The sequence below is a fragment of the Anomaloglossus baeobatrachus genome, chromosome 9, assembly GCF_048569485.1.
Source record: "Anomaloglossus baeobatrachus isolate aAnoBae1 chromosome 9, aAnoBae1.hap1, whole genome shotgun sequence".
NCBI classification, from domain to species: Eukaryota; Metazoa; Chordata; class Amphibia; order Anura; family Aromobatidae; genus Anomaloglossus; species Anomaloglossus baeobatrachus.
The window spans coordinates 199389719-199413767 of record NC_134361.1 but is presented as its reverse complement, the minus strand read 5'-3'; the positions used below and the strand labels follow the sequence as shown (position 1 = coordinate 199413767).

Sequence of the window (24049 nt, the reverse complement as noted above, 5' to 3'; positions counted from 1 at the left end):
ACTGGTGAATCACCAGGAAGGGAGATTTGCATGACAGCGCTGCTAGCTCGGACACTCTCCGGAGAGACGTGACCGCTACTAGAAAGGCCACTTTCTGTGAAAGGCGAGAAAGGGAAACATCCCTCATAGGCTCGAAAGGCGGCTTCTGGAGAGCAATTAGAACCCTGTTCAGATCCCAGGGCTCTAACGGCCGCTTGTAAGGAGGGACGATATGACAGACCCCTTGCAGGAACGTGCGTACCTGAGGAAGTCGTGCTAGGCGCTTCTGAAAAAATACAGATAGCGCTGAGACTTGCCCCTTGAGGGAGCTGAGCGACAAACCTTTTTCCAACCCGGATTGCAGGAAGGAAAGAAAAGTAGGCAAACTAAATGGCCAGGGAGAGACTCCCTGAGCAGAGCACCAAGACAAGAATATTTTCCACGTCCTGTGGTATATCTTGGCGGAGGTAGGTTTTCTGGCCTGTCTCATGGTGGCAATGACCTCTTGAGACAATCCTGAACCCGCTAGGATCCAGGACTCAATGGCCACACAGTCAGGTTCAGGGCCGCAGAATTCTGATGGAAAAAAGGCCCTTGAGACAGCAAGTCTGGTCGGTCTGGTAGTGCCCACGGTTGGCCTACCGCGAGGTGCCACAGATCCGGGTACCACGACCTCCTTGGCCAGTCTGGAGCGACGAGGATGGCGCGGCGGCAGTCGGACCTGATCTTGCGCAGCACTCTGGGCAACAGAGCCAGAGGTGGAAACACATAAGGAAGCCGGAACTGCGACCAATCTTGAACTAAGGCGTCTGCCGCCAGAGCTCGGTGATCGTGAGACCGTGCCATGAAAACTGGGACCTTGTTGTTGTGCCGAGACGCCATTAGGTCGACGTCCGGCATCCCCCAGCGGCGACAGATCTCTTGAAACACGTCCGGGTGAAGAGACCATTCCCCTGCGTCCATACCCTGGCGACTGAGGAAGTCTGCTTCCCAGTTGTCCACGCCTGGGATGTGAACTGCGGATATGGTGGAAGCCGTGTCTTCCACCCACGTCAGAATCCTCCGGACTTCCCGGAAGGCTTGCCGACTGCGAGTTCCTCCTTGGTGGTTGATGTATGCCACCGCTGTGGAGTTGTCCGACTGAATACGGATCTGCTTGCCTTCCAGCCACTGCTGGAAGGCTTGTAGGGCAAGATACACTGCTCTGATCTCCAGAACGTTGATCTGAAGAGTGGACTCTTGCTGAGTCCACGTATCTTGAGCCCTGTGGTGGAGAAAGACTGCTCCCCACCCTGACAGACTCGCATCTGTCGTCACTACCGCCCAGGATGGGGGTAGGAAGGATTTCCCTTTCGACAATGAGGTGGGAAGCAGCCACCATCGAAGAGAATCCTTGGCCGCCTGAGAGAGAGAGACGTTGCTGTCGAGGGACTTCGACCTCCCGTCCCATTGGCGGAGAATGTCCCATTGTAGTGGACGCAGATGAAACTGCGCGAAAGGGACTGCCTCTATTGCTGCCACCATCTTCCCTAGGAAGTGCATGAGGCGTCTCAAGGGGTGTGACTGACCTTGAAGGAGAGATTGCACCCCTGTCTGCAATGAACGCTGTTTGACAAGCGGAAGCTTCACTATCGCTGAGAGAGTATGAAACTCCATGCCAAGATATGTTATCGACTGGGTCGGGGTTAGATTCGACTTGGAAAAGTTGATGATCCACCCGAAACCCTGGAGGGTCTCCAGCGCCACGTTCAGGCTGTGTTGGCATGCCTCTTGAGAAGGCGCCTTGACCAGCAGATCGTCTAAGTAAGGGATCACGGAGTGTCCCTGAGAGTGTAGGACTGCAACTACAGCTGCCATGACTTTGGTGAAGACCCGTGGGGCTGTCGCCAGACCAAAAGGCAGGGCTACGAACTGAAGGTGTTCGTCTCCTATAACGAAGCGTAGAAAACGCTGATGCTCTGGAGCAATCGGTACGTGGAGATAAGCATCTTTGATGTCTATCGATGCTAGGAAATCTCCTTGAGACATTGCGGCGATGACGGATCGGAGGGATTCCATCCGGAACAGTCTGGTTCTCACGTGGTTGTTGAGAAGTTTTAGGTCCAGAACGGGACGGAAAGACCCGTCCTTTTTTGGTACCACAAACAAATTGGAGTAAAAACCGTGACCTTGCTCTTGAAGAGGAACAGGGATCACCACTCCTTCCGCCTTTAGAGTGCACACCGCCTGCAGGAGAGCATCGGCTCGGTCGGGAGGCGGAGACGTTCTGAAGAATCGAGTTGGAGGACGAGAACTGAACTCTATCCTGTACCCGTGAGACAGAATGTCTCGCACCCAACGGTCTTGGACCTGTGGCAGCCAAATGTCGCCAAAGCGGGAGAGCCTGCCACCGACCGAGGATGCGGAGGGAGGAGGCCGGAAGTCATGAGGAAGCCGCCTTGGTAGCGGGTCTTCCGGCTGTCTTTTTTGGGCGTGACTGAGCCCGCCAAGAATCTGAACTCCTCTGATCCTTTTGAGTCCTTTTGGACGAGGAGAATTGGGACCTGCCCGAACCTCGAAAGGACCGAAACCCCGACTGTCCCCTCCTCTGCTGGGGTTTGTTTTGTCTGGGCTGAGGTAAGGATGAATCCTTACCCTTGGACTGTTTAATGATTTCATCCAAGCGCTCACCAAACAGCCGGTCACCAGAAAATGGCAAACTGGTTAAACATTTTTTGGAAGCAGAATCTGCTTTCCATTCCCTTAACCACAAGGCCCTGCGTAAAACCACGGAGTTGGCAGATGCCACTGCCGTACGGCTCGTAGAGTCCAGGACAGCATTAATCGCGTAAGACGCAAATGCAGACATTTGAGAGGTTAAGGATGCCACCTGCGGAACAGATGTACGTGTGACCGTGTCAATCTGTGCAAGACCAGCTGAAATAGCTTGGAGTGCCCATACGGCTGCGAATGCTGGAGCAAACGACGCGCCGATAGCCTCATAGATGGATTTCAACCAGAGCTCCATCTGCCTGTCAGTGGCATCTTTAAGTGCAGCCCCATCCTCCACTGCAACTATGGATCTAGCCGCAAGCCTGGAGATTGGGGGATCCACCTTGGGACACTGGGTCCAGCTCTTGACCACGTCAGGAGGAAAGGGATAACGTGTATCCTTAAGCCGTTTGGAGAAACGTTTATCTGGACAAGCATGGTGTTTCTGGACTGACTCTCTAAAGTCAGAATGGTCCAGAAAAGTACTTAATTTACGCTTGGGAAATCTGAAATGGAATTTCTCCTGCTGTGAAGCTGACTCCTCCACTTGAGGAGCTGGGGGAGAAATATCCAACATTCTATTGATGGACGCTATAAGGTCGTTCACTATGGCGTCACCATCAGGTGTATCCAGATTGAGAGCGGTCTCAGTATCAGAATCCTGATCAGCTACCTCCGGCTCATCACACAGAGAATCCTCCTGCTGAGAGCCTGACCAGTGTGATGAAGTCGAGGGAATTTCCCAGCGAGCCCGCTTAGGCTGTCTGGGACTGTCGTCCGTGTCAGAGCCATCACCCTGGGATGCGTGGGACACCCCCGGAGCTGTTCCAACTGAGGGGGGCCAGGGAGCAATGAATCAACAGTGCCCATGGTCTGAGTTACTGGTCTAGACTGCAAAGTTTCTAGAATCTGAGACATAGTCACAGATAATCTATCCGCAAAAATTGCAAACTCTGTCCCCGTCACCTGGACAGTATTCACAGGTGGATCTCTCTGGGACACCTCCAGCAGAGGCCCTGGCCGAGCAGGGAGCACAGGGACCGAACACTGCACACAATGGGGGTCAGTGGAACCTGCCGGTAGCTCACAAGCGGTGCAAGCAGCATAAAAAGCCTGTGCCTTGGCACCCCTGTTTTTTGCAGACGACATGCTGTATTCTCCACAGAGCAATCCAGGAGGGTATATAGCCAAGAATCACCAGCGACCGTTTAGTGCAATGTATAGCATGCAAGCATAAAAATACAAATGAACACTTTCACTAGTGGGGTCAGCACCGGAGGGTGCCGCTTACCGCCCGCTAAAAGCGGGTGTGTAGTCGCCAGAATCCCGTGCCTGGGTCTCCCAGAACTTGTCTCCCCTTTCCAGCTCAGCCTGCACACAGGAATGGCTGCCGGCGTTCTGTGAAGAGGGGCGGACCGTGGGCGTGCCTCAGACAAAGTGCGGGAAACTGGCGTCCCACTGTGCTCAATGTGAGGGCTGGAGTATGTAAAGCAGATTCCAGCCCTCGGCGCTGACTTTCTGTATAGCGTCCCGCCCTTCCCCTGACTGGCAGGCCTGGGGGCGGGAACGAAACGGAACTAGGCCGCAAAAGCCGGGGACTCTAGTAAAAAGCGCGGTCGACAAATATGCACGGCCAGCGCGGAAGTCCCCGGCGCACCACAAGTCCCAGCCGCGTCGCAGTAAAAACTGTCAGCAGGGGCCGGCGCGGCAGTTCCCCACACACTAACTCCCTTAACAAGCTGTGGAAGTGTGGCACAAGCGCAGCAGCGCTATTGTCCCCGGCGCACTAACACACCCAGCAATGCTGCAGTGTGTGCGTGGTCTGTACGGGGACACAGAGTACCTTGGCGTAGCAGGGCCCTGTCCCTGACGATACTCCGCTCCATATCCAGCAGATTCCCCAGGGGCTGTGGACGGAGCACGGTCTCTGTGCCTGGAGACCGGTAAAATCCCACTTCACCCAGAGCCCAGAGGGGGATGAGGAAGGATGCAGCATGTGGGCTCCAGCCTCCGTACCCGCAATGGATACCTCAACCTTAACAAACACCGCCGACACAAAGTGGGGTGAGAAGGGAGCATACTGGGGGCCCTATATGGGTCCTCTTTTCTTCCATCCGACATAGTCAGGAGCTGCTGCTGACTAAACAGTGGAGCTATGCGTGGATGTCTGACCTCCTTCGCACAAAGCTTGAAAACTGAGGAACCCGTGATCCCACGGGGGGTGTATAGGCAGAAGGGGAGGGGCCTTACACTTTTAAGTGTAATGCTTTGTGTGGCCTCCGGAGGCAGTAGCTATACACCCAATTGTCTGGGTCTCCCAATGGAGCGGCGAAGAAAAGGAATTTACGGTAAGTAAACAAAATTCCCTTCTTTGTCGCTCCATTGGGAGACCCAGACAATTGGGACGTCCAAAAGCAGTCCCTGGGTGGGTAAAAGAATACCTCGATAAAAAGAGCCGAAACGACCCCCTCTTACAGGTGGGCAACCGCCGCCTGAAGGACTCGCCTACCTAGACTGGCGTCTGCCGAAGCATAGGTATGCACCTGATAGTGTTTCGTGAAAGTGTGCAGACTAGACCACGTAGCTGCCTGACACCTGCTGAGCCGTAGCCCGGTGCCGCAATGCCCAGGACGCACCCACGGCTCTGGTAGAATGAGCTTTCAGCCCCGAAGGAAGCGGAAGCCCAGAAGAACGGTAGGCTTCAAGAATCGGTTCCTTGATCCACCGAGCCAAGGTTGACTTGGAAGCCTGCGAACCCCTACGCTGGCCAGCGACAAGGACAAAGAGCGCATCTGAACGGCGCATGGGCGCCGTGCGAGACACGTAGAACCGGAGTGCTCTCACTAGATCTAATGTGTGCAAATTCTTTTCACATTGGTGAATTTGATTAGGGCAAAATGAAGGTAAGGAGATATCCTGATTGAGATGAAAAGGCGATACCACCTTAGGGAGAAATTCCGGAACAGGACGCAGAACCACCTTATCCTGGTGAAAAACCAGGAAGGGGGCTTTGCATGACAGCGCTGCCAGCTCCGACACTCTACGGAGCGATGTAACTGCCACTAGAAATGCCACCTTCTGCGAAAGACGTGATAAAGAGACATCCCGCAGCGGCTCGAAAGGTGGTTTCTGAAGAGCCGTTAGTACCCTGTTAAGGTCCCAGGGTTCCAGCGGACGCTTGTAAGGTGGGACTATGTGGCAAACTCCCTGCAGGAATGTGCGGACCTGCGGAAGCCTGGCCAGACGCTTTTGAAAAAATACGGATAGTGCCAATACTTGTCCCTTGAGAGAGCCGAGTGACAAACCCTTGTCCATTCCGGATTGAAGGAATGAAAGAAAAGTGGGTAAGGCAAAAGGCCAGGGAGTAAAACCATTATCAGAGCACCAGGATAAGGAGATCCTCCAAGACCTGTAATAGATCTTGGCAGACGTTGGTTTCCTGGCCTGTCTCATGGTGTCAATGACATCCTGAGATAACCCTGAAGACGCTAGGATCCAGGACTCAATGGCCACACAGTCAGGTTGAGGGCCGCAGAATTCAGATGGAAAAACGGCCCTTGTGACAGCAAGTCTGGGCGGTCTGGAAGTGCCCACGGTTGACCCACCGTGAGATGCCACAGATCCGGGTACCACGACCGCCTCGGCCAATCTGGAGCGACGAGAATGGCGCGACGACAGTCGGACCTGATCTTGCGCAACACTCTGGGCAGCATCGCCAGAGGAGGAAATACATAAGGCAGTCGAAACTGCGACCAATCCTGAACTAATGCGTCCGCCGCCAGAGCTCTGTGATCTTGAGACCGGGCCATGAATGCCGGGACTTTGTTGTTGTGCCGTGACGCCATGAGATCGACGTCCGGCGTTCCCCAGCGGCGACAGATCTCTTGAAACACGTCTGGGTGAAGAGACCATTCCCTGACGACTGAGAAAATCTGCTTCCCAGTTTTCTACGCCCGGGATGTGAACTGCGGAGATGGTGGAGGCTGTGGCTTCCACCCACTGCAGAATCCGTCGGACTTCCTGGAAGGCTTGACGACTGCGAGTGCCGCCTTGGTGGTTGATGTATGCGACGGCAGTGGCGTTGTCCGACTGGATACGGATCTGCCTGCCCTCCAGCCACCGATGAAAAGCCAATAGGGCTAGATACACTGCCCTTATCTCCAGAATATTGATCTGAAGGGATGACTCTACCGGAGTCCAGGTTCCCTGAGCCCTGTGGTGGAGGAAAACCGCTCCCCACCCTGACAGGCTCGCATCCGTGGTTACCACAGCCCAGGTTGGGGGTAGGAAGGATTTTCCTTGCGATAGAGAATTGGGAAGGAGCCACCACTGAAGAGACATCTTGGTTGCAAGGGAAAGACGTTCCTGTCGAGGGAAGTCGACCTCCTGTCCCATTTGCGGAGAATGTCCCACTGGAGTGGCCGCAGATGGAATTGCACGAAGGGCACTGCCTCCATTGCTGCCACCATCTTCCCCAGGAAGTGCATGAGGCGCCTCAAGGGGTGTGACTGACCCCGAAGAAGTGATTGCACCCCTGCCTGCAGGGAAAGCTGTTTGTCCCGCGGTAGCTTGACTACCGCTGACTGTGTATGAAACTCCATCCCGAGGTAAGTCAGTGATTGGGTCGGTGTCAACTTGGATTTTGGGAAGTTGATGATCCACCCGAACTGCTGGAGAGTCGCCAGAGCGACGGTAAGGCTGTTTTGACACTCCACCTGAGAAGGTGCCCTGACTAGGAGATCGTCTAAGTAGGGGATCACCGAGTGGCCCTGAGAGTGTAGGACCGCCACAACGGATGCCATGACCTTGGTGAACACCCGTGGGGCTGTCGCCAGGCCGAAAGGCAATGCCACGAACTGAAGGTGTTCGTCCCCGATGGCGAAACGCAAGAAGCGTTGATGTTCGGGTGCAATCGGCACATGGAGATAAGCATCCTTGATGTCGATCGATGCTAGGAAGTCTCCTTGTGACATCGATGCGATGACCGAGCGGAGAGATTCCATCCGAAACCGTCTGGTGCTCACATGTCTGTTGAGTAGTTTGAGGTCCAGAACGGGACGGAATGAACCGTCCTTCTTTGGCACCACGAACAAGTTGGAGTAAAAGCCGCGACCATGTTCCTGAGGGGGCACGGGGATCACAACTCCTTCTGTCTTCAGAGCGTCCACTGCCTGAAAAAGTGCGTCGACCCGAGCGGGGGGCGGAGAGGTTCTGAAGAAACAAGTCGGGGGACGAGAGCTGAACTCTATCCTGTAACCGTGAGACAGAATGTCTCTCACCCATCGGTCTTGAACATGTGGCCACCAGGCGTCGCAAAAGCGGGAGAGCCTGCCACCGACCGAGGATGCGGTTCGGGGATGCCGAGAGTCATGAGGAGGCCGCCTTGGAGGCAGTGCCTCCTGCGGCCTTTTGGGGGCGTGACTTGGACCGCCACGCATAGGAGTTCCTCTGGCCTTTCTCCGGCCTGCTGGACGAAGAGGATTGGGGCTTGGCGGAGGGACGAAAGGACCGAAACCTCGATTGTATTTTCCGTTGCTGAGGTCTCTTCGGTTTGGACTGGGGTAAGGAGGAGTCCTTTCCCTTGGATTCCTTAATAATCTCATCCAATCGTTCGCCAAACAATCGGTCGCCAGAAAACGGCAAACCGGTTAAGAACCTCTTGGAAGCCGAGTCTGCCTTCCATTCGCGCAGCCACATGGCCCTGCGGACTGCCACAGAATTAGCGGATGCCACCGCTGTACGGCTAGCAGAGTCTAGGACTGCGTTCATGGCGTAGGAAGAAAAAGATGACGCCTGAGAAGTCAAAGACGCAAACTGCGGAGCAGAATTACGTGTGACCGCATTAATCTCAGCCAGACAAGCTGAGATAGCTTGAAGTGCCCACACGGCTGCAAAAGCCGGGGCAAAAGACACGCCCGTGGCTTCATAGATGGATTTCACCAGGAGCTCTATCTGCCTGTCAGTGGCATCTTCTAGCGATGAGCCATGTGCAACCGATACCACAGATCTAGCCGCCAATCTAGAGACTGGAGGATCCACCTTGGGACATTGAGCCCAACCCTTAACTACGTCAGAGGGGAAGGGGTAATGTGTGTCAGTAAGGCGCTTAGTAAAGCGCTTGTCCGGAGCCGCTCTGGGCTTCTGGACAGCATCTCTGAAGTTAGAGTGATCAAAAAACGCACTCCGTGTACGTTTAGGGAACCGAAACTGGTGTTTCTCCTGCTGAGAAGTCGACTCCTCTACAGGAGGAGGCGGGGGAGATATATCTAACACCTGGTTGATGGACGAGATAAGATCATTCACTAAGGCGTCCCCTTCAGGTGTATCAAGATTGAGAGCAACGTCAGGGTCAGAGCCCTGAGCTGCGACGTCCGCCTCGTCCTCCATAAAGTCCTCAAGCTAGGAACCCGAGCAGCGTGAAGAAGTCGGGGAAGATTCCCAGCGAGCCCGCTTAGCCGGTCTGGGACTGTGGTCCGGGCAGGAGTCCTCCACGTGAGACCTAGGGCCCCCCCTGAGAGCGCGCTGCGGCGCAGACCGAGAGGGGCCTGGAGGCGACGATCCAACAGGGCCCGGGGCCTGTGTAAGGACCGGTCTGGACTGCAAAGCTTCTAGCAGCTTGGCAGACCATTTGTCCATAGACTGAGCCATGGATTGAGAAAGTGACTCAGAGTTTATCAGCAAAAACGGAAAACTCTGTCCCTGCCGCCTGGACAGGAGGAGCAGGGGGGTCTACCTGAGCCGAGGGGCCCACTAGTGACCGAGGCTCCGGCTGAGCAAGCAAAACAGGGGTCGAGCATTGCTCACAGTGAGGGTAGGTGGAACCCGCAGGTAACATAGCCGCACAAGAGGTACAGGTCGCAAAAAAACCCCTGTGCCTTAGCACCCTTGCTCCTTGTGGACGACATGCTGTTGTCTCCTAGGAGAGTGATCACTGAGGGTATATGGGAAAGGGTATACAGCCCGACCGAACAGAAATATATATATATATATAGAATACGTATCTATTCCGGCACCCTAAGGGGACCAGCACCGGGTGACCGGTGTGGCTTACCGACCGCTAAAAAGCGGTGTGTGTCCTCCAGATTCCCTGCCTTAGGTCTCCCAGAGTTGCAGAGCTCTTTCTGGTAATCCTCCACCGGCAGAATGCCAAAAACATGGCTGCCGGAGCTCTCTGGGGAGGAGTGGAGCCGTGGGCGGCGCTAGAAAAGTGCGGGAATCTGGGGTCCCCACAGTGATCAGTGAGGGGGGAGGAAACATACAGGATGCTCCGGCCCTCACATCCGACGTCAGGTCGGCAGTCCCGCCCTTACCCCTGACAGGCAGGCCCGGGGGCGGGAGTTTTGCTACTAGGCCGCAATGAAGCCGGGGACTAAATTTAAGACCGCGGCCGACAAGCAGGCGCGGTCGGCGCGGAAGTCCGCCGGTCTTCACTAATCAGCAGCTGCTGCAGCGTCCGGGAAGAAGGCGCTCCATGCACAGCCCCCATGGGGACACAGAGTACCTTAGAGATGCAGGGCCCGGTCCCTGAGGATGAATAGACTCCTGTCCGGCAGATTCCCACAGGGGCTGCGGAGGGAGCACGGTCCCAGTAAATGGATGACCGGTCAGGATCCCACTTCTCCCAGAGCCGCTAAGGGATGGTGAAGGAAAACGGCATGAGGCTCCGGCCTTTGTACCCGCAATGGGTACCTCAACCTTAACAGCACCGCCGACGTAGTGGGGTGAGAAGGGAACATGCCGGGGGCCCACTTTTCTTCCAACCGATATAACTAATATGAGAATGCATGAGTGGATGTGTGCCTCCTTCCACACAAAGCATAAAACTGAGGAGCCCGTGATGCACGGGAGGGTGTATAGGCAGAGGGGAGGGGTTACACTTTTTAAAGTGTAATACTTTGTGTGGCCTCCGGAGGCAGAAGCTATACACCCAATTGTCTGGGTCTCCCAATGGAGCGACAAAGAAATTCCCTTTTTCTTTGTCGCTCCATTGGGAGACCCAGACAATTGGGACGTCCAAGAGCAGTCCCTGGGTGGGTAAAAGAATACTTTAATAAAAGGAGCCGAAAACGGCCCCCTCTTACAGGTGGGCAACCGCCGCCTGGAGGACTCGCCTACCTAGACTGGCGTCTGCCGAAGCATAGGCATGCACTTGATAGTGCTTCGTGAAAGTGTGCAGACTAGACCACGTAGCTGCCTGACACACCTGCTGAGCCGTCGCCCGGTGCCGCAAAGCCCAGGACGCACCTACGGCTCTGGTAGAATGGGCTTTCAACCCTGAAGGAAGTGGAAGCCCAGAAGAACGGAAGGCCTCGAGAATCGGTTCCTTGATCCACCGAGCCAAGGTTGACTTGGAGGCCTAAGAGCCCTTACGCTGGCCAGCGACAAGGACAAAGAGCACGTCTGAACGGCGCAGGGGCCCCGTGCGAGACACATAGAACCGGAGTGCTCTCACTAGATCCAAAGAGTGCAAATCCTTTTCACACTGGTGAATTGGATTAGGGCAAAACGAAGGCAAGGAGATATCCTGATTTAGATGAAAAGGGGATACCACCTTAGGGAGAAATTCCGGGACAGGACGCAAAACCACCTTATCCTGGTGAAAAACCAGGAAGGGGGCTTTGCATGATAGCGCTGCAAGCTCAGACACTCTCCGAAGTGATGTGACCGCCACCAGGAAGGCCACCTTCTGAGAAAGACGGGAGAGAGAGACATCCCGCAGCGGCTCAAAAGGCGGCTTTTGAAGAGCCGTCAGGACCCTGTTAAGATCCCAAGGTTCCAACGGACGTTTGTAAGGTGGGACCATGTGGCAAAACCCCTGCAGGAACGTGCGGAGCTGCGGAAGCCTGGCTAGACGCTTTTGAAAAAACACGGAGAGCGCCGACACTTGGCCCTTGAGAGAGCCGAGGGACAAACCCTTGTCCATTCCAGATTGTAGGAATGAAAGAAATGTGGGTAAAGCAAATGGCCATGGAGGAAAACCGTTATCAGAGCACCAGGATAAGAAGATTTGCCAAGACCTGTAATAGATTTTGGCGGACGTAGGCTTCCTGGCTTGTCTCATGGTGGCAATGACATCCTGAGATAATCCTGAAGACGCTAGGAGCCAGGACTCAATGGCCACACAGTCAGGTTGAGGGCCACAGAATTCAGATGGAAAAACGGGCCTTGTGACAGCAAGTCTGGGCGGTCTGGAAGCGCCCACGGTTGACCCACCGTGAGATGCCACAGATCCGGATACCACGACCGCCTCGGCCAGTCTGGAGCGACGAGAATGGCGCGACGGCAGTCGGACCGGATCTTGCGTATTACTCTGGGCAGCATCGCCAGAGAGGGAAACATATGGCAGTCGAAACTGCGACCAATCCTGGACCAGAGCGTCCGCTGCCAGAGCTCTGTGATCCTGAGACCGTGCCATGAAGGCCGGGACCTTGTTGTTGTGTCGTGACGCCATGAGATCGACGTCCGGCGTTCCCCAGCGGCGACAGATCTCTCGAAACACGTCTGGGTGAAGAGACCATTCCCCCGCGTCCATGCCCTGACGACTGAGAAAATCTGCTTCCCAGTTTTCCACGCCCAGGATGTGAACTGCGGAGATGGTGGAGCCTGTGACTTCCACCCACTGCAGAATCCGCCGGACTTCCTGGAAGGCTTGACGACTGCGAGTGCCGCCTTGGTGGTTGATGTAGGCGACGGCAGTGGCGTTGTCCGACTGGATTCGGATCTGCCTCCCCTCCAGCCACCGATGGAAAGCCAATAGGGCTAGATATACTGCCCTTATCTCCAGGATATTGATCTGAAGGGACGATTCTATTGGAGTCCAGGTTCCTTGAGCCCTGTGGTGGAGAAAAACCGCTCCCCAACCTGACAGGCTCGCGTCCATGGTGACCACGGCCCAGGTTGGGGGGAGGAAGGATTTTCCCCGAGACAGAGATGTGGGTAGGAGCCACCACTGAAGTGATGTTTTGGTTGCAAGTGAAAGAGATGTTCTTGTCGAGGGAAGCCGAACTCTTGTCCCATTTGCAAAGAATGTCCCATTGGAGTGGCCGTAGATGGAATTGCGCGAACGGCACTGCCTCCATAGCTGCAACCATCTTCCCCAGGAAGTGCATGAGGCGCCTTAAGGGGTGTGACTGACTCCGAAGAAGTGACTGCACCCCCGCCTGCAGAGAAAGCTGTTTGTGCCGCGGTAGCTTGACTAACGCTGGAAGGGTATGAAACTCCACCCCGAGGTAAGTCAGTGATTGGGTCGGCATCAACTTGGATTTCGGGAAATTGATGATCCACCCGAACTGCTGGAGAGTCGCCAGAGTGACGGTAAGACTTCGTTGACACGCCACCCGAGAAGGGGCCCTGACTAGGAGATCGTCCAAGTATGGGATTACCGAGTGGCCCTGAGAGTGCAGGACCGCCACGACGGATGCCATGACTTTGGTGAAGACCCGTGGGGCTGTCGCCAGGCCGAAGGGCAATGCGACGAACTGGAGGTGTTCGTCCCCGATGGCGAAACGCAGGAAACGTTGATGTTCGGGTGCGATCGGCACATGGAGATAAGCATCCTTGATGTCGATCGATGCTAGGAAGTCTCCTTGTGACATCGAGGCGATGACCGAGCGGAGAGATTCCATCCGAAACAGTCTGGTGCTCACATGTCTGTTGAGCAGCTTGAGGTCCAGAACGGGACGGAAAGACCCGTCCTTTTTTGGCACCACGAACAAGTTGGAGTAAAATCCGCGACCAACGTTCCTGAAGGGGAACGGGAATCACAACTCCTTCCATCTTTAGAGCGTCCACCGCCTGAAACAGTGCGTCTGCCTGTGCGGGGGGTGGGGAGGTTCTGAAAAAACAAGCCGTAGGTCGAGAGCTGAACTCTATCCTGTAACCATGAGACAGAATGTCTCTCACCCATCGGTCTTGAACGTGTGGCCACCAGGCGTCGCCAAAGCGGGAGAGCCTGCCACCGACCGAGGATGTGGCTAGATGAGGCCGAGAGTCATGAGGAGGCCGTCTTGGAGGCAGTGCCTCCTGCGGCCTTTTGGGGGCGTGACTTGGACCGCCACGCATAGGAGTTCCTCTGGCCTTTCTCCGGCCGGTTGGACGAAGAGGATTGGGGCTTGGCGGAGGGACGAAAGGACCGAAACCTCGATTGGATTTTTCTCTGCTGAGGTCTCTTAGGTTTGGACTGGGGTAAGGAGGAGTCCTTTCCCGAGGATTCCTTAATAATCTCATCCAATCGTTCGCCAAACAAACGGTCGCCAGAAAAAGGCAAACCAGTTAAGAACCTTTTGGAAGCAGAGTCTGCTTTCCATTCGCGCAGCCACATGGCCCTGCGGACTGCCATGGAGTTAGCGGATGCTACAGCCGTACGGCTAGCAGAGTCCAGGACGGCGTTCATGGCGTAGGACGAAAATGCTGATGCCTGAGAGGTCAAGGAAGACACATGCGGAGCAGAAATCCGCGTGACAGCATTAATCTCAGTCAGACATGCCGAGATTGCTTGGAGAGCCCACACAGCCGCAAAGGCCGGGGCAAAAGACGTGCCCGTGGCCTCATAAATAGACTTCAAGAGCTCTGTCTGTCAGTGGCATCCTTCAGGGATGAGCCATCGGCAACAGACACAACGGACCTAGCAGCCAATCTAGAGACTGGCGGATCCACCTTGGGTGAGTGCGCCCAGCCCTTAACGACTTCAGGTGGAAAGGGATAACGCGTGTCAGAGTGCCTTTTAGCAAAACGCTTGTCCGGGACCGCTCTGGGCTTCTGGACAGCGTCCCTGAAGTTAGAGTGATCAAAGAACGTATTGCGCGTACGTTTGGGGAATCGAAATTGGTGTTTCTCCTGCTGAGAAGCCGGCTCCTCTACAGGTGGAGGCGGGGGAGAGAGATCCAACACCTGGTTGATGGACGAGATAAGATCATTTACTAAAGCGTCCCCCTCAGGGGTATCAAGGTTGAGGGCGAAGTCAGGGTCAGAGCCCTGAGCTCCCACGTCCGCCTCGTCATCCTGAGAGTCCTCCAGCTGAGATCCAGAGCAGCGTGAGGAGGCCGGGGAAGAGTCCCAGCGAGGCCGCTTAGCCGGTCTGGGACTGCGATCCGGGCAGAAGTCCTCCGCCTGGGACCTAGGGGCTATCCTGGGAGCGCGCTGCGGCGCGGACCGAGAAGGCCCTGGAGGAGACAAACTAACAGGGGCCGGGGCCTGTGAAGAGCCCGGTCTGGACTGCAATGCCTCAAGGAGCTTAGATGACCATTTGTCCATAGACTGTGCAATGGATTGAGAAAGTGACAGAGTTTCTCAGCGAAAGAGGCCAATGACGGTGACTCTGTCCCTGCAGCCTGCTCAGGAGGAGCAGGGGGATCTACATGAGCCGAGGGGCCCACAAGTGCCCTAGGCTCCGGCTGAGCAAGCGTGGCAGGAGTCGAGCATTGATCACAGTGAGGGTAGGTATATCCCGCAGGCAACATAGCCCCACAAGAGGTACAGGCCGCGAAAAAAAACCTGTGCCTTAGGGGCTTTGCTCCTTGTGGACGACATGCTGTAAGCAATAAGTGTCCCTTAGGAGAGCGACCACTGAGGGTATATGGGAAAGGGTTAAAAAGCCGTTCCGAATATGAAAATTATATCTATCTATATCTATATATATCTATCTATATCTATCTATATCTATCTATATCTATCTATATCTATCTATATCTATCTATATCTATCTATATCTATCTATATCTATCTATATCTATCTATATCTATCTATATCTATATATATCTATATATATATATATATATATCTATATATATCTATATATATCTATATATATATCCGGTGTGGCTTACCAACCGCTGGTGTCCATCAGATTCCCTGTCGTGGGTCCCCCGGAGCTGTAGCGCTGTGCAGCTGCAGCATACACCGGCAGAATGCCAAACATGGCCGCCGGAGCTCTCAAGGGGGGGAGTGGAGCCATGGGCGGCGGCGGGAATCTGGAGGCCCCATAGTGGTCCATGAGAGGGGAGACATGCAAAGATGCTCCAGCCCTCTGTCGGTAATCCCGCCCTTACCCCTGACAAGCAGGCCCGGGGGCTGGATTTTTCGCGACTAGGCCCCGATGAAGCCGGGGACTAAATTTAAGGCCGTGCCCGACAAGCAGGCACGGCCAGCGCGGAAGTCCGATGAAAAAAACAACGGACGGCGCTACTGGGGAGAAAGGCGACCTCTCTCCCTGTACCGTCCCCCCATGGGGACACAGAGTACCTTGAAGGTGCAGGGCCCGGTCCCTGGGGATGAAAACGCTCCGGTCCAGCAGGTTCCACCAGGGGCTGCGGATGGAGCACGGTCTCAGCAGGTGAATGACCGGTGAGGCTCCCACTTCTCCCAGAGCCGCATAAGGGATGGTGAAGGAGACGGCATGTGGCTCCAGCCTTTGTACCCGCAATGGGTACTTCAACTTTAACACCGCCGACATAGTGGGGTGAGAAGGGAGCATGCCGGGGACCCCATAGGGGACCTCTTTTCTTCCATCCGTCATACTATGTATGAGAAATCTTTTTTTTTTTTTTTGTTTCTATGAGTGGATGTGTGCCTCCTTCCACACAAAGCATAAAACTGAGGAGCCCGTGATCCACGTGAGGGTGTATAGGCAGAGGGGAGGGGTTACACTTTTTTAAAAAGTGTAATACTTTGTGTGGCCTCCGGAGGCAGAAGCTATACACCCAATTGTCTGGGTCTCCCAATGGAGCGACAAAGAAGAAGGGAATTTTGTTACTTACCGTAAATTCCTTTTCTTCTAGCTCCAATTGGGAGACCCAGACGATTGGGTGTATAGCTACTGCCTCCGGAGGCCACACAAAGTATTACACTAAAAAGTGTAAGGCCCCTCCCCTTCTGCATATACACCCCCCGTGGGATCACGGGCTCTCAGTTTTAGTGCAAAAGCAAGAAGGAGGAAAGCCAATAACTGGTTAAACAAATTCAATCCGAAGGAACATCGGAGAACTGAAAACCGTTCAACATGAACAACATGTGTACCCGAAACAACCAAAAATCCCGAAGGAAACAGGGCGGGTGCTGGGTCTCCCAATTGGAGCTAGAAGAAGAAGGGAATTTTGTTACTTACCGTAAATTCCTTTTCTTCTAGCTCCTATTGGGAGACCCAGACGATTGGGTGTATAGCACTGCCTCCGGAGGCCACACAAAGCATTACACTAAAAAGTGTAAGGCCCCTCCCCTTCTGGCTATACACCCCCCGTGGGATCACGGGCTCTCAGTTTTAGTGCCAAAGCAAGAAGGAGGAAAGCCAATAACTGGTTTAAAACAAATTCACTCCGAAGTAACATCGGAGAACTGAAAACCATTTAACATGAACAACATGTGTACCCGAAAACAACCAAAAATCCCGAAGGACAACAGGGCGGGTGCTGGGTCTCCCAATAGGAGCTAGAAGAAAAGGAATTTACGGTAAGTAACAAAATTCCCTTCTTCTTCGGCGCTCCATTGGGAGACCCAGACGATTGGGACGTCCAAAAGCTGTCCCTGGGTGGGTAAAGAAATACCTCATGTTTGTCGTCTCCTCAGAGCAATATAGGGTATACAGCCAAGAAGCGACCTTACAGTGCAATATATATATATATATATATGGTATAGAGAAAAACATACACCAATATAACACTGTGGCACTAGTGGGGCCAGCACTAAAGTGCTGCTTACCGCCCGCTTAACGCGGGTGTGTGGTCGCCAGAAATCCCTTGTCTGGGTCCCCCAGAGCCTGTGTCCGTTCTCCAGCCAGACTGCATGTAGGAATGGCTGCCGGCGTCCTATGGAGAGGGGCGGGCCCTGGGCGTGTGCAGACAAAGAGCGGGAAACCTGCGTCCCACTGTGCTCAGTGAGAGGGCTGGAGTATGTAAATAAGACTCAGCCCTCGGCGCTGACCATCGTACAGAGTCTCTCCCTTGCCCTGATTGACAGGGTGGGGGCGGGAACGAAGCGGAGCTAGGCCGCAAAAGCCGGGGACTAAATTTATAAGCGACGCCGTCGTAAAAGCACGGTCGGCGCTAAGTCCCCGGCGCACTACAAGTCTCAGCCGCGCCGCCGCTCCAGGGGCGGCCGGCGCGGCAGTCCCCAACACATGAAGTCACTCAGAGAAACTGCAGTGACTATAACCCCAGCGCACAGCGCTACTGTCCCCGGCGCACTAGCACACCCAGCAAGTCTGGAGTGTGCGCGGCCTGTCCATACGGGGACACAGAGTACCTGAATGTTGCAGGGCCTTGTCCCTGAACGGCACCCAGCTCCGTATCCAGCAGGTACTACGGGTCTGTGGATGGAGCCCGGCCTCAGGGCTTGGGGGGCCGGTAAGATCCCACTTCCTCAGAGCCCCTCAGGGGGATGGGGAAGGAAAGCAGCATGTGGGCTCCAGCCTCCGTACCCGCAATGGGTACCTCAACCTTAACAAACACCGCCAATAGGAATGGGGTGAGAAGGGAGCATGCTGGGGGCCCTATATGGGCCCTCTTTTCTTCCATCCGATATAGTCAGCAGCTACTGCTGACTAAACAGTGGAGCTATGCGTGGATGTCTGACCTCCTTCGCACAAAGCTTGAAAACTGAGCAGCCCGTGATCCCACGGGGGGTGTATAGCCAGAAGGGGAGGGGCCTTACACTTTTTAGTGTAATGCTTTGTGTGGCCTCCGGAGGCAGTGCTATACACCCAATCGTCTGGGTCTCCCAATGGTGCGCCGAAGAAAAAGAATGTTATTTCTTTTTTTTTTTTTTAAATTGTGAAAAGTTTATTCAGAGGGTCATTTATTATTCAACCCCTCAAACCACCAGAATTCTGTTTGGTTCCCCTAAAGTATTAAGAAGTATTTCAGGCACAAAGAACAATGAGCTTCACATGTTTGGATTAATTATCTCTTTTTCCAGCCTTTTCTGACTAATTAAGACCCTCCCCAAACTTGTGAATAGCACTCATACATGGTCAACATGGGAAAGACAAAGGAGCATTCCAAGGCCATCAGAGACCAGATCGTGAAGGGTCTTAAGGCTGGTAAGGGGTACAAAACCCTTTCCAAAGAGTTGGGCCTACCTGTCTCCACTGTTGGGAGCATCATCCGGAAGTGGAAGGCTTATGGAACTACTGTTAGCCTTTCACGGCCTGGACAGCCTTTGAAAGTTTCCACCCGTGCCGAGGCCAGGCTTGTCCGAAGAGTCAAGGCTAACCCAAGGACAACAAGGAAGGAGCTCCGGGAAGATCTCATGGCAGTGGGGACATTGGTTTCAGTCAATACCATAAGTAGCGTACTCCACCGCAATGGTCTCCGTTCCAGACGAGCCCGTAAGGTACCTTTACTTTCAAAGCGTCATATCAAGGCTCGTCTACAGTTTGCTCATGATCACTTGGAGGACTCTGAGACAGACTGGTTCAAGGTTCTCTGGTCTGATGAGACCAAGATCGAGATCTTTGGTGCCAACCACACACGTGACGTTTGGAGACTGGATGGCACTGCATACGACCACAAGAATACCATCCCTACAGTCAAGCATGGTGGTGGCAGCATCATGCTGTGGGGCTGTTTCTCAGCCAAGGGGCCTGGCCATCTGGTCCGCATCCATGGGAAGATGGATAGCACGGCCTACCTGGAGATTTTGGCCAAGAACCTCCGCTCCTCCATCAAGGATCTTAAGATGGATCGTCATTTCATCTTCCAACAAGACAACGACCCAAAGCACACAGCCAAGAAAACCAAGGCCTGGTTCAAGAGGGAAAAAAATCAACATGTTGCAGTGGCCTAGTCAGTCTCCTGACCTTAACCCAATTGAAAACTTGTGGAAGGAGCTCAAGATTAAAGTCCACATGAGACACCCAAAGAACCTAGATAACTTGGAGAACATCTGCATGGAGGAGTGGGCCAAGGTAACTCCAGAGACCTGTGCCGGCCTGATCAGGTCTTATAAAAGACGATTATTAGCTGTGATTGCAAACAAGGGTTATTCCACAAAATATTAAACCTAGGGGTTGAATAATAATTGACCCACACTTTTATGTTGAAAATTTATTAAAATTTAACTGAGCAACATAACTTGTTGGTTTGTAAGATTTATGCATCTGTTAATAAATCCTGCTCTTGTTTGAAGTTTGCAGGCTCAACTTATTTGCATCTTATCAAACCTGCTAAATATGCAGGGGGTTGAATACTACTTGTAGGCACTGTATATATATAAAAAAAATAAAATATATAAAAATATTATATATATATATATATATATATATAATAAATATATTACATTATATCATATAATAAATTGGCACATACCTGGCAACTTCTCCTCCTTTTGCTTGGTTTCAATTTCTTTGCCTTCCTCTAAGGTCTTCTCCAATTCTTGCCCGTTTCCGTTCTTGCCACTTTTAAGTAATCGTGGGACTCGTAGCAAAGTCAGCATCACAGGGCGGCGATTGCCGGTCTCTTCATTTACCTACAACAGTACAAGTAATGTGTATTGATCACCTTATATAGGGGCAGAACAGAATCTGCATCTAAATTACAGGCCTCTATTACCAAATCCTAAAGTGATGGATTCAAGGGACGTGTGTGACCAATCCCAGGACCAAGGTGGGAAACAGTACGGTGTATCGCCTGATGGGCTAAAGGGACGTGTGACAATTACCGTATTTTTCGGTTTATAAGACTCACTAGATTACAAGACTAGCTCCAAATTTAGAAGAAGAAAATGGGGTGAGTCTTACAATCCGGCCTGCAGCGGTGGTAGAGCGGGGGTCACAGAAGACAGGGTCGATGCTGCTGGGGCTGTGCTGGAGCTGCAGGCTGAAAGCACTGTGCTGTGCAGGGCCTGTGGGTGCCATCCTGAAAAGGTCGGCGGTGCGAACTTCAAATAATTGCGCCCGGAGTCTGCACGTGCGCAGATGGAGCTATCAGCCCAAGATCTCATCTACGCACACGCCCGCCTCTGGGCCACTGCTCTCCCAGAAGCGGAATTAAGAAAAATGATGCCCGGAGGTGGTGAACGCGCAGATGAGATCTTCAGCCGAGAGCTCCCTCTGCGCATGCGCCGACTCCAGGCGCCATTAATTTGAAGTCTACACTGCCAACATTTTAGGATGGTGCCAGCGGCCCCCCTCGGCCCGCGGCCCCAGCACAGCCCCCCTCGGCCCGCGGCCCCAGCACAGCCCCCCTCGGCCCGCGGCCCCAGCACAGCCCCCCTCGGCCCGCGGCCCCAGCACAGCCCCCCTCGGCCCGCGGCCCCAGCACAGCCCCCCTCGGCCCGCGGCCCCCAGCACAGCCCACCTCGGCCCGCGGCCCCAGCACAGCCCACCTCGGCCCGCGGCCCCAGCACAGCCCACCTCGGCCCGCGGCCCCAGCATAGCCCAGCACCCGCAACATTGCTCCTGCGACCTCTCTCCACCATCCCCGGTAAAAAGTGTGTCTTATAATCTGAAAAATACGGTACCTGGACCATGGTGGTAAACTGTACGGTGTATCTCCTGCGACCTGCTGTAAATCGAACACAAGTCTCTCCGGCTTTCCACGCGGCATCAATAGTGCTGTTGTTGCTGGCACTGTAGCTGCACCAACGGCCGGATCTGTCATCAAACCAACGCCAGTTGTTACCATTTGCCTGTAGATACTGGAGAAGAAAAAAAACATAAAACAAAAAAAAAAGGTAACAAACCTTCACCTATAAAATACCTTAAGTAACACATTAATGCATCTTTGAGCATCCCCCCCCCCCCCCTTCCCCAAACAAAGTCTAGTTCTGGTTTATAAGATAGCCAATAACTTGCCGGGAACCCCAGTGATCGAGATCGGGGCACTGAAACCCCAAGGACAGGGCTCTGCATCCCCGTCCTAAACGGGAGAGGGTGTGCATACTGTGCCCCAGTCGTTGACAATGGCACTGCTGAGTGCTCCGTTCTGCTACTTATGGCAGCCCCATAGAGAATGAATGGGTCTGGGCTTCTTTGAAGGTGAGGCTGTAGAGCCTGCTTCTCGAGGTTTCAGAGCTTTGATCTCAGGGGTCTGTCCAACAGTAATCAGCAAATTATCACCCATCACATGGACAGGGCATATCTTTTGGGAGAATACTTATTACGGAGTGTGTACTGCACCATGATGTTCTATTGCCCCAGTGAATTTCCAAATTCTAACAATGACAAACATAGCAGCCGACAGCCTGTCCCCGCCATAAATCTCTGTACAAAACACATGCTACTTTCCTGCACAAGGCTGCACTATATTGACCCCGGCACCATCTTATCGACAGGAGGCCAAATCATACGGGTCTCCAGCAATTGTCATGGCTAGGCTGCAGCCCTTGTTCCTCTAGCAGGGTGACCAAGTCCCTCTCCGGACCCGCTTGTTTCATTCAAGGAGTTTGAAGAATCGTGCTTTTTCATCTAGCCATCACTTTGCACGTTATTTCTTTCTTTTTTCATTACTAAATGATCCACTCCTCCCTATAAAAGATCCTCGGGTTCTCTAAAACCACTGCCCTGGTGTCCCTAAGTGACCTGAAGGATACGATGATTGACATGCTCTTCAATGCTTGGGTTAATTTTTGTTTTAAAAGGGTGACCGAGAACCCAGCGGTCGTTTTCGGCTCCATTTAGGCTTGTAGTTTGGCAGCCAACCCAGCATCCAAGTCGACCCTTACCAGCCGCCCACCAAAAGACTCTTCAGCAAGCGTATGGATGCTGCAGGCAACGACAAGAAGGCTCCTTGGCCCACACAATCCATCTGCCGCCTCTAAGACCTCATCAACATGTTTTCTGTACTCTCTACCACTTGATCTTTTACTTTGATGGATTGACATCTCTCTTCCAGAGATGGTTTTGCCTCCGTGGACGATGCGAGGGCCAGAGAGGTAGCATTCGTAAGATATGGGATATCGCTCTCCTCCCTGCCTCCAAGCAGGCTTATTACCTTGGCTTCTTTGAGAGGGCAACCTTGCGAATCATCCAACTCCACGGAGAAATTGTTTTGGTTCTCGACTCAGAACAATTCCACCATTTAATTTTGCGCAAAAAAAAAAAAAAAAAAAAGGCTCCATCCAACCCATCGCAGGGACGGAAAAGACTCAGATTTGTGCCGGTATGAAGATTTTGGACCCCTACGATCGGTGGTCGCATCGCTGGAGCGAGGAGAGGGTTTCTCACTTCTGTGGACATCCTCAGTGGGTTTTGCCAAATCCCCATTTCCAGATCACACCAATGACTTCTTCCCTTTTCTACACTGTCGCCCTCCCCTTTGGGTTCCCAGGGTCATCACCAAAGTCCTCATGCCACTTCGTGCCAACGGGGGTAGAAGATCCCTACCTGAATGATCTGATTGAAAAAGAAAAGAGGATTTTTAGCACTCACCATAAAGACCCTTCCTCGTAGCCTTCACTGGGGGACGCAAGAAACCAGGGGTGTACGCTGCTGCCAAAAAGGAGTCAGAAACTAAAAAGTTGTCTCCTCCTCAGCAGGCTACACCCGCCTAGTGGCATGGGTTATTGTGTCCCCCAATTGAGCGACCGAGAAAAATGTCCTTCCTGGACAGAACTGATCAGAATATTTATAATTAAACTACTTGTTACATTTTATAATTTTTTTTTTTTTTTATTTACATAAAAAAATAAAAAGAACAGAACATAACTTAAAGGGAAGGTGCCACAATTGTAATTTTCTATTAATAATTGCCGATTATGAAGAAGGGAATTTTATTTACTTACCGTAAATTCCTTTTCTTCTAGCTCCAATTGGGAGACCCAGACAATTGGGTGTATAGCTATGCCTCCGGAGGCCACACAAAGTATTACACTAAAAGTGTAACGCCCCTCCCCTTCAGCCTATACACCCCCCGTGCTGCTACGGGCTCATCAGTTTTGGTGCAAAAGCCAGAAGGAGGAAAAAATTATAAACTGGTTTAAAGTAAATTCAATCCGAAGGAATATCGGAGAACTGAAACCATTTAACATGAACAACATGTGTATACAAAAACAGGGGCGGGTGCTGGGTCTCCCAATTGGAGCTAGAAGAAAAGGAATTTACGGTAAGTAAACAAAGAAGGGAATTTTGTTACTTACCATAAATTCCTTTTCTTCTAGCTCTTATTGGGAGACCCAGACGATTGGGTGTATAGCACTGCCTCCGGAGGCCACACAAAGCAATTACACTAAAAAGTGTAAGGCCCCTCCCCTTCTGGCTATACACCCCCAGTGGGATCACTGGCTCACCAGTTTTAGTGCAAAAGCAAGAAGGAGGAAAGCCAATAACTGGTTTAAACAAATTCACTCCGAGTAACATCGGAGAACTGAAAACCGTTCAACATGAACAAC

The 24049-nt window shown here is 53.0% G+C and overlaps 1 protein-coding gene across 11 annotated transcripts in view; it reads right to left on the bottom strand.

Moving 5' to 3' along the window:
• Positions 1–24049, bottom strand: part of HUWE1 (HECT, UBA and WWE domain containing E3 ubiquitin protein ligase 1) — a 282139-nt gene that overhangs the window by 100581 nt on the left and 157509 nt on the right. For all 11 annotated transcript variants that reach the window (XM_075324217.1, XM_075324216.1, XM_075324218.1 and 8 more), the window contains 2 exons: positions 21182–21358; positions 20029–20188 (listed from right to left, as the gene is read on the bottom strand). In XM_075324217.1, the coding sequence (XP_075180332.1) occupies positions 20029–20188; positions 21182–21358 (337 nt within the window). The remainder of the gene's footprint in view (positions 1–20028; positions 20189–21181; positions 21359–24049) is intronic.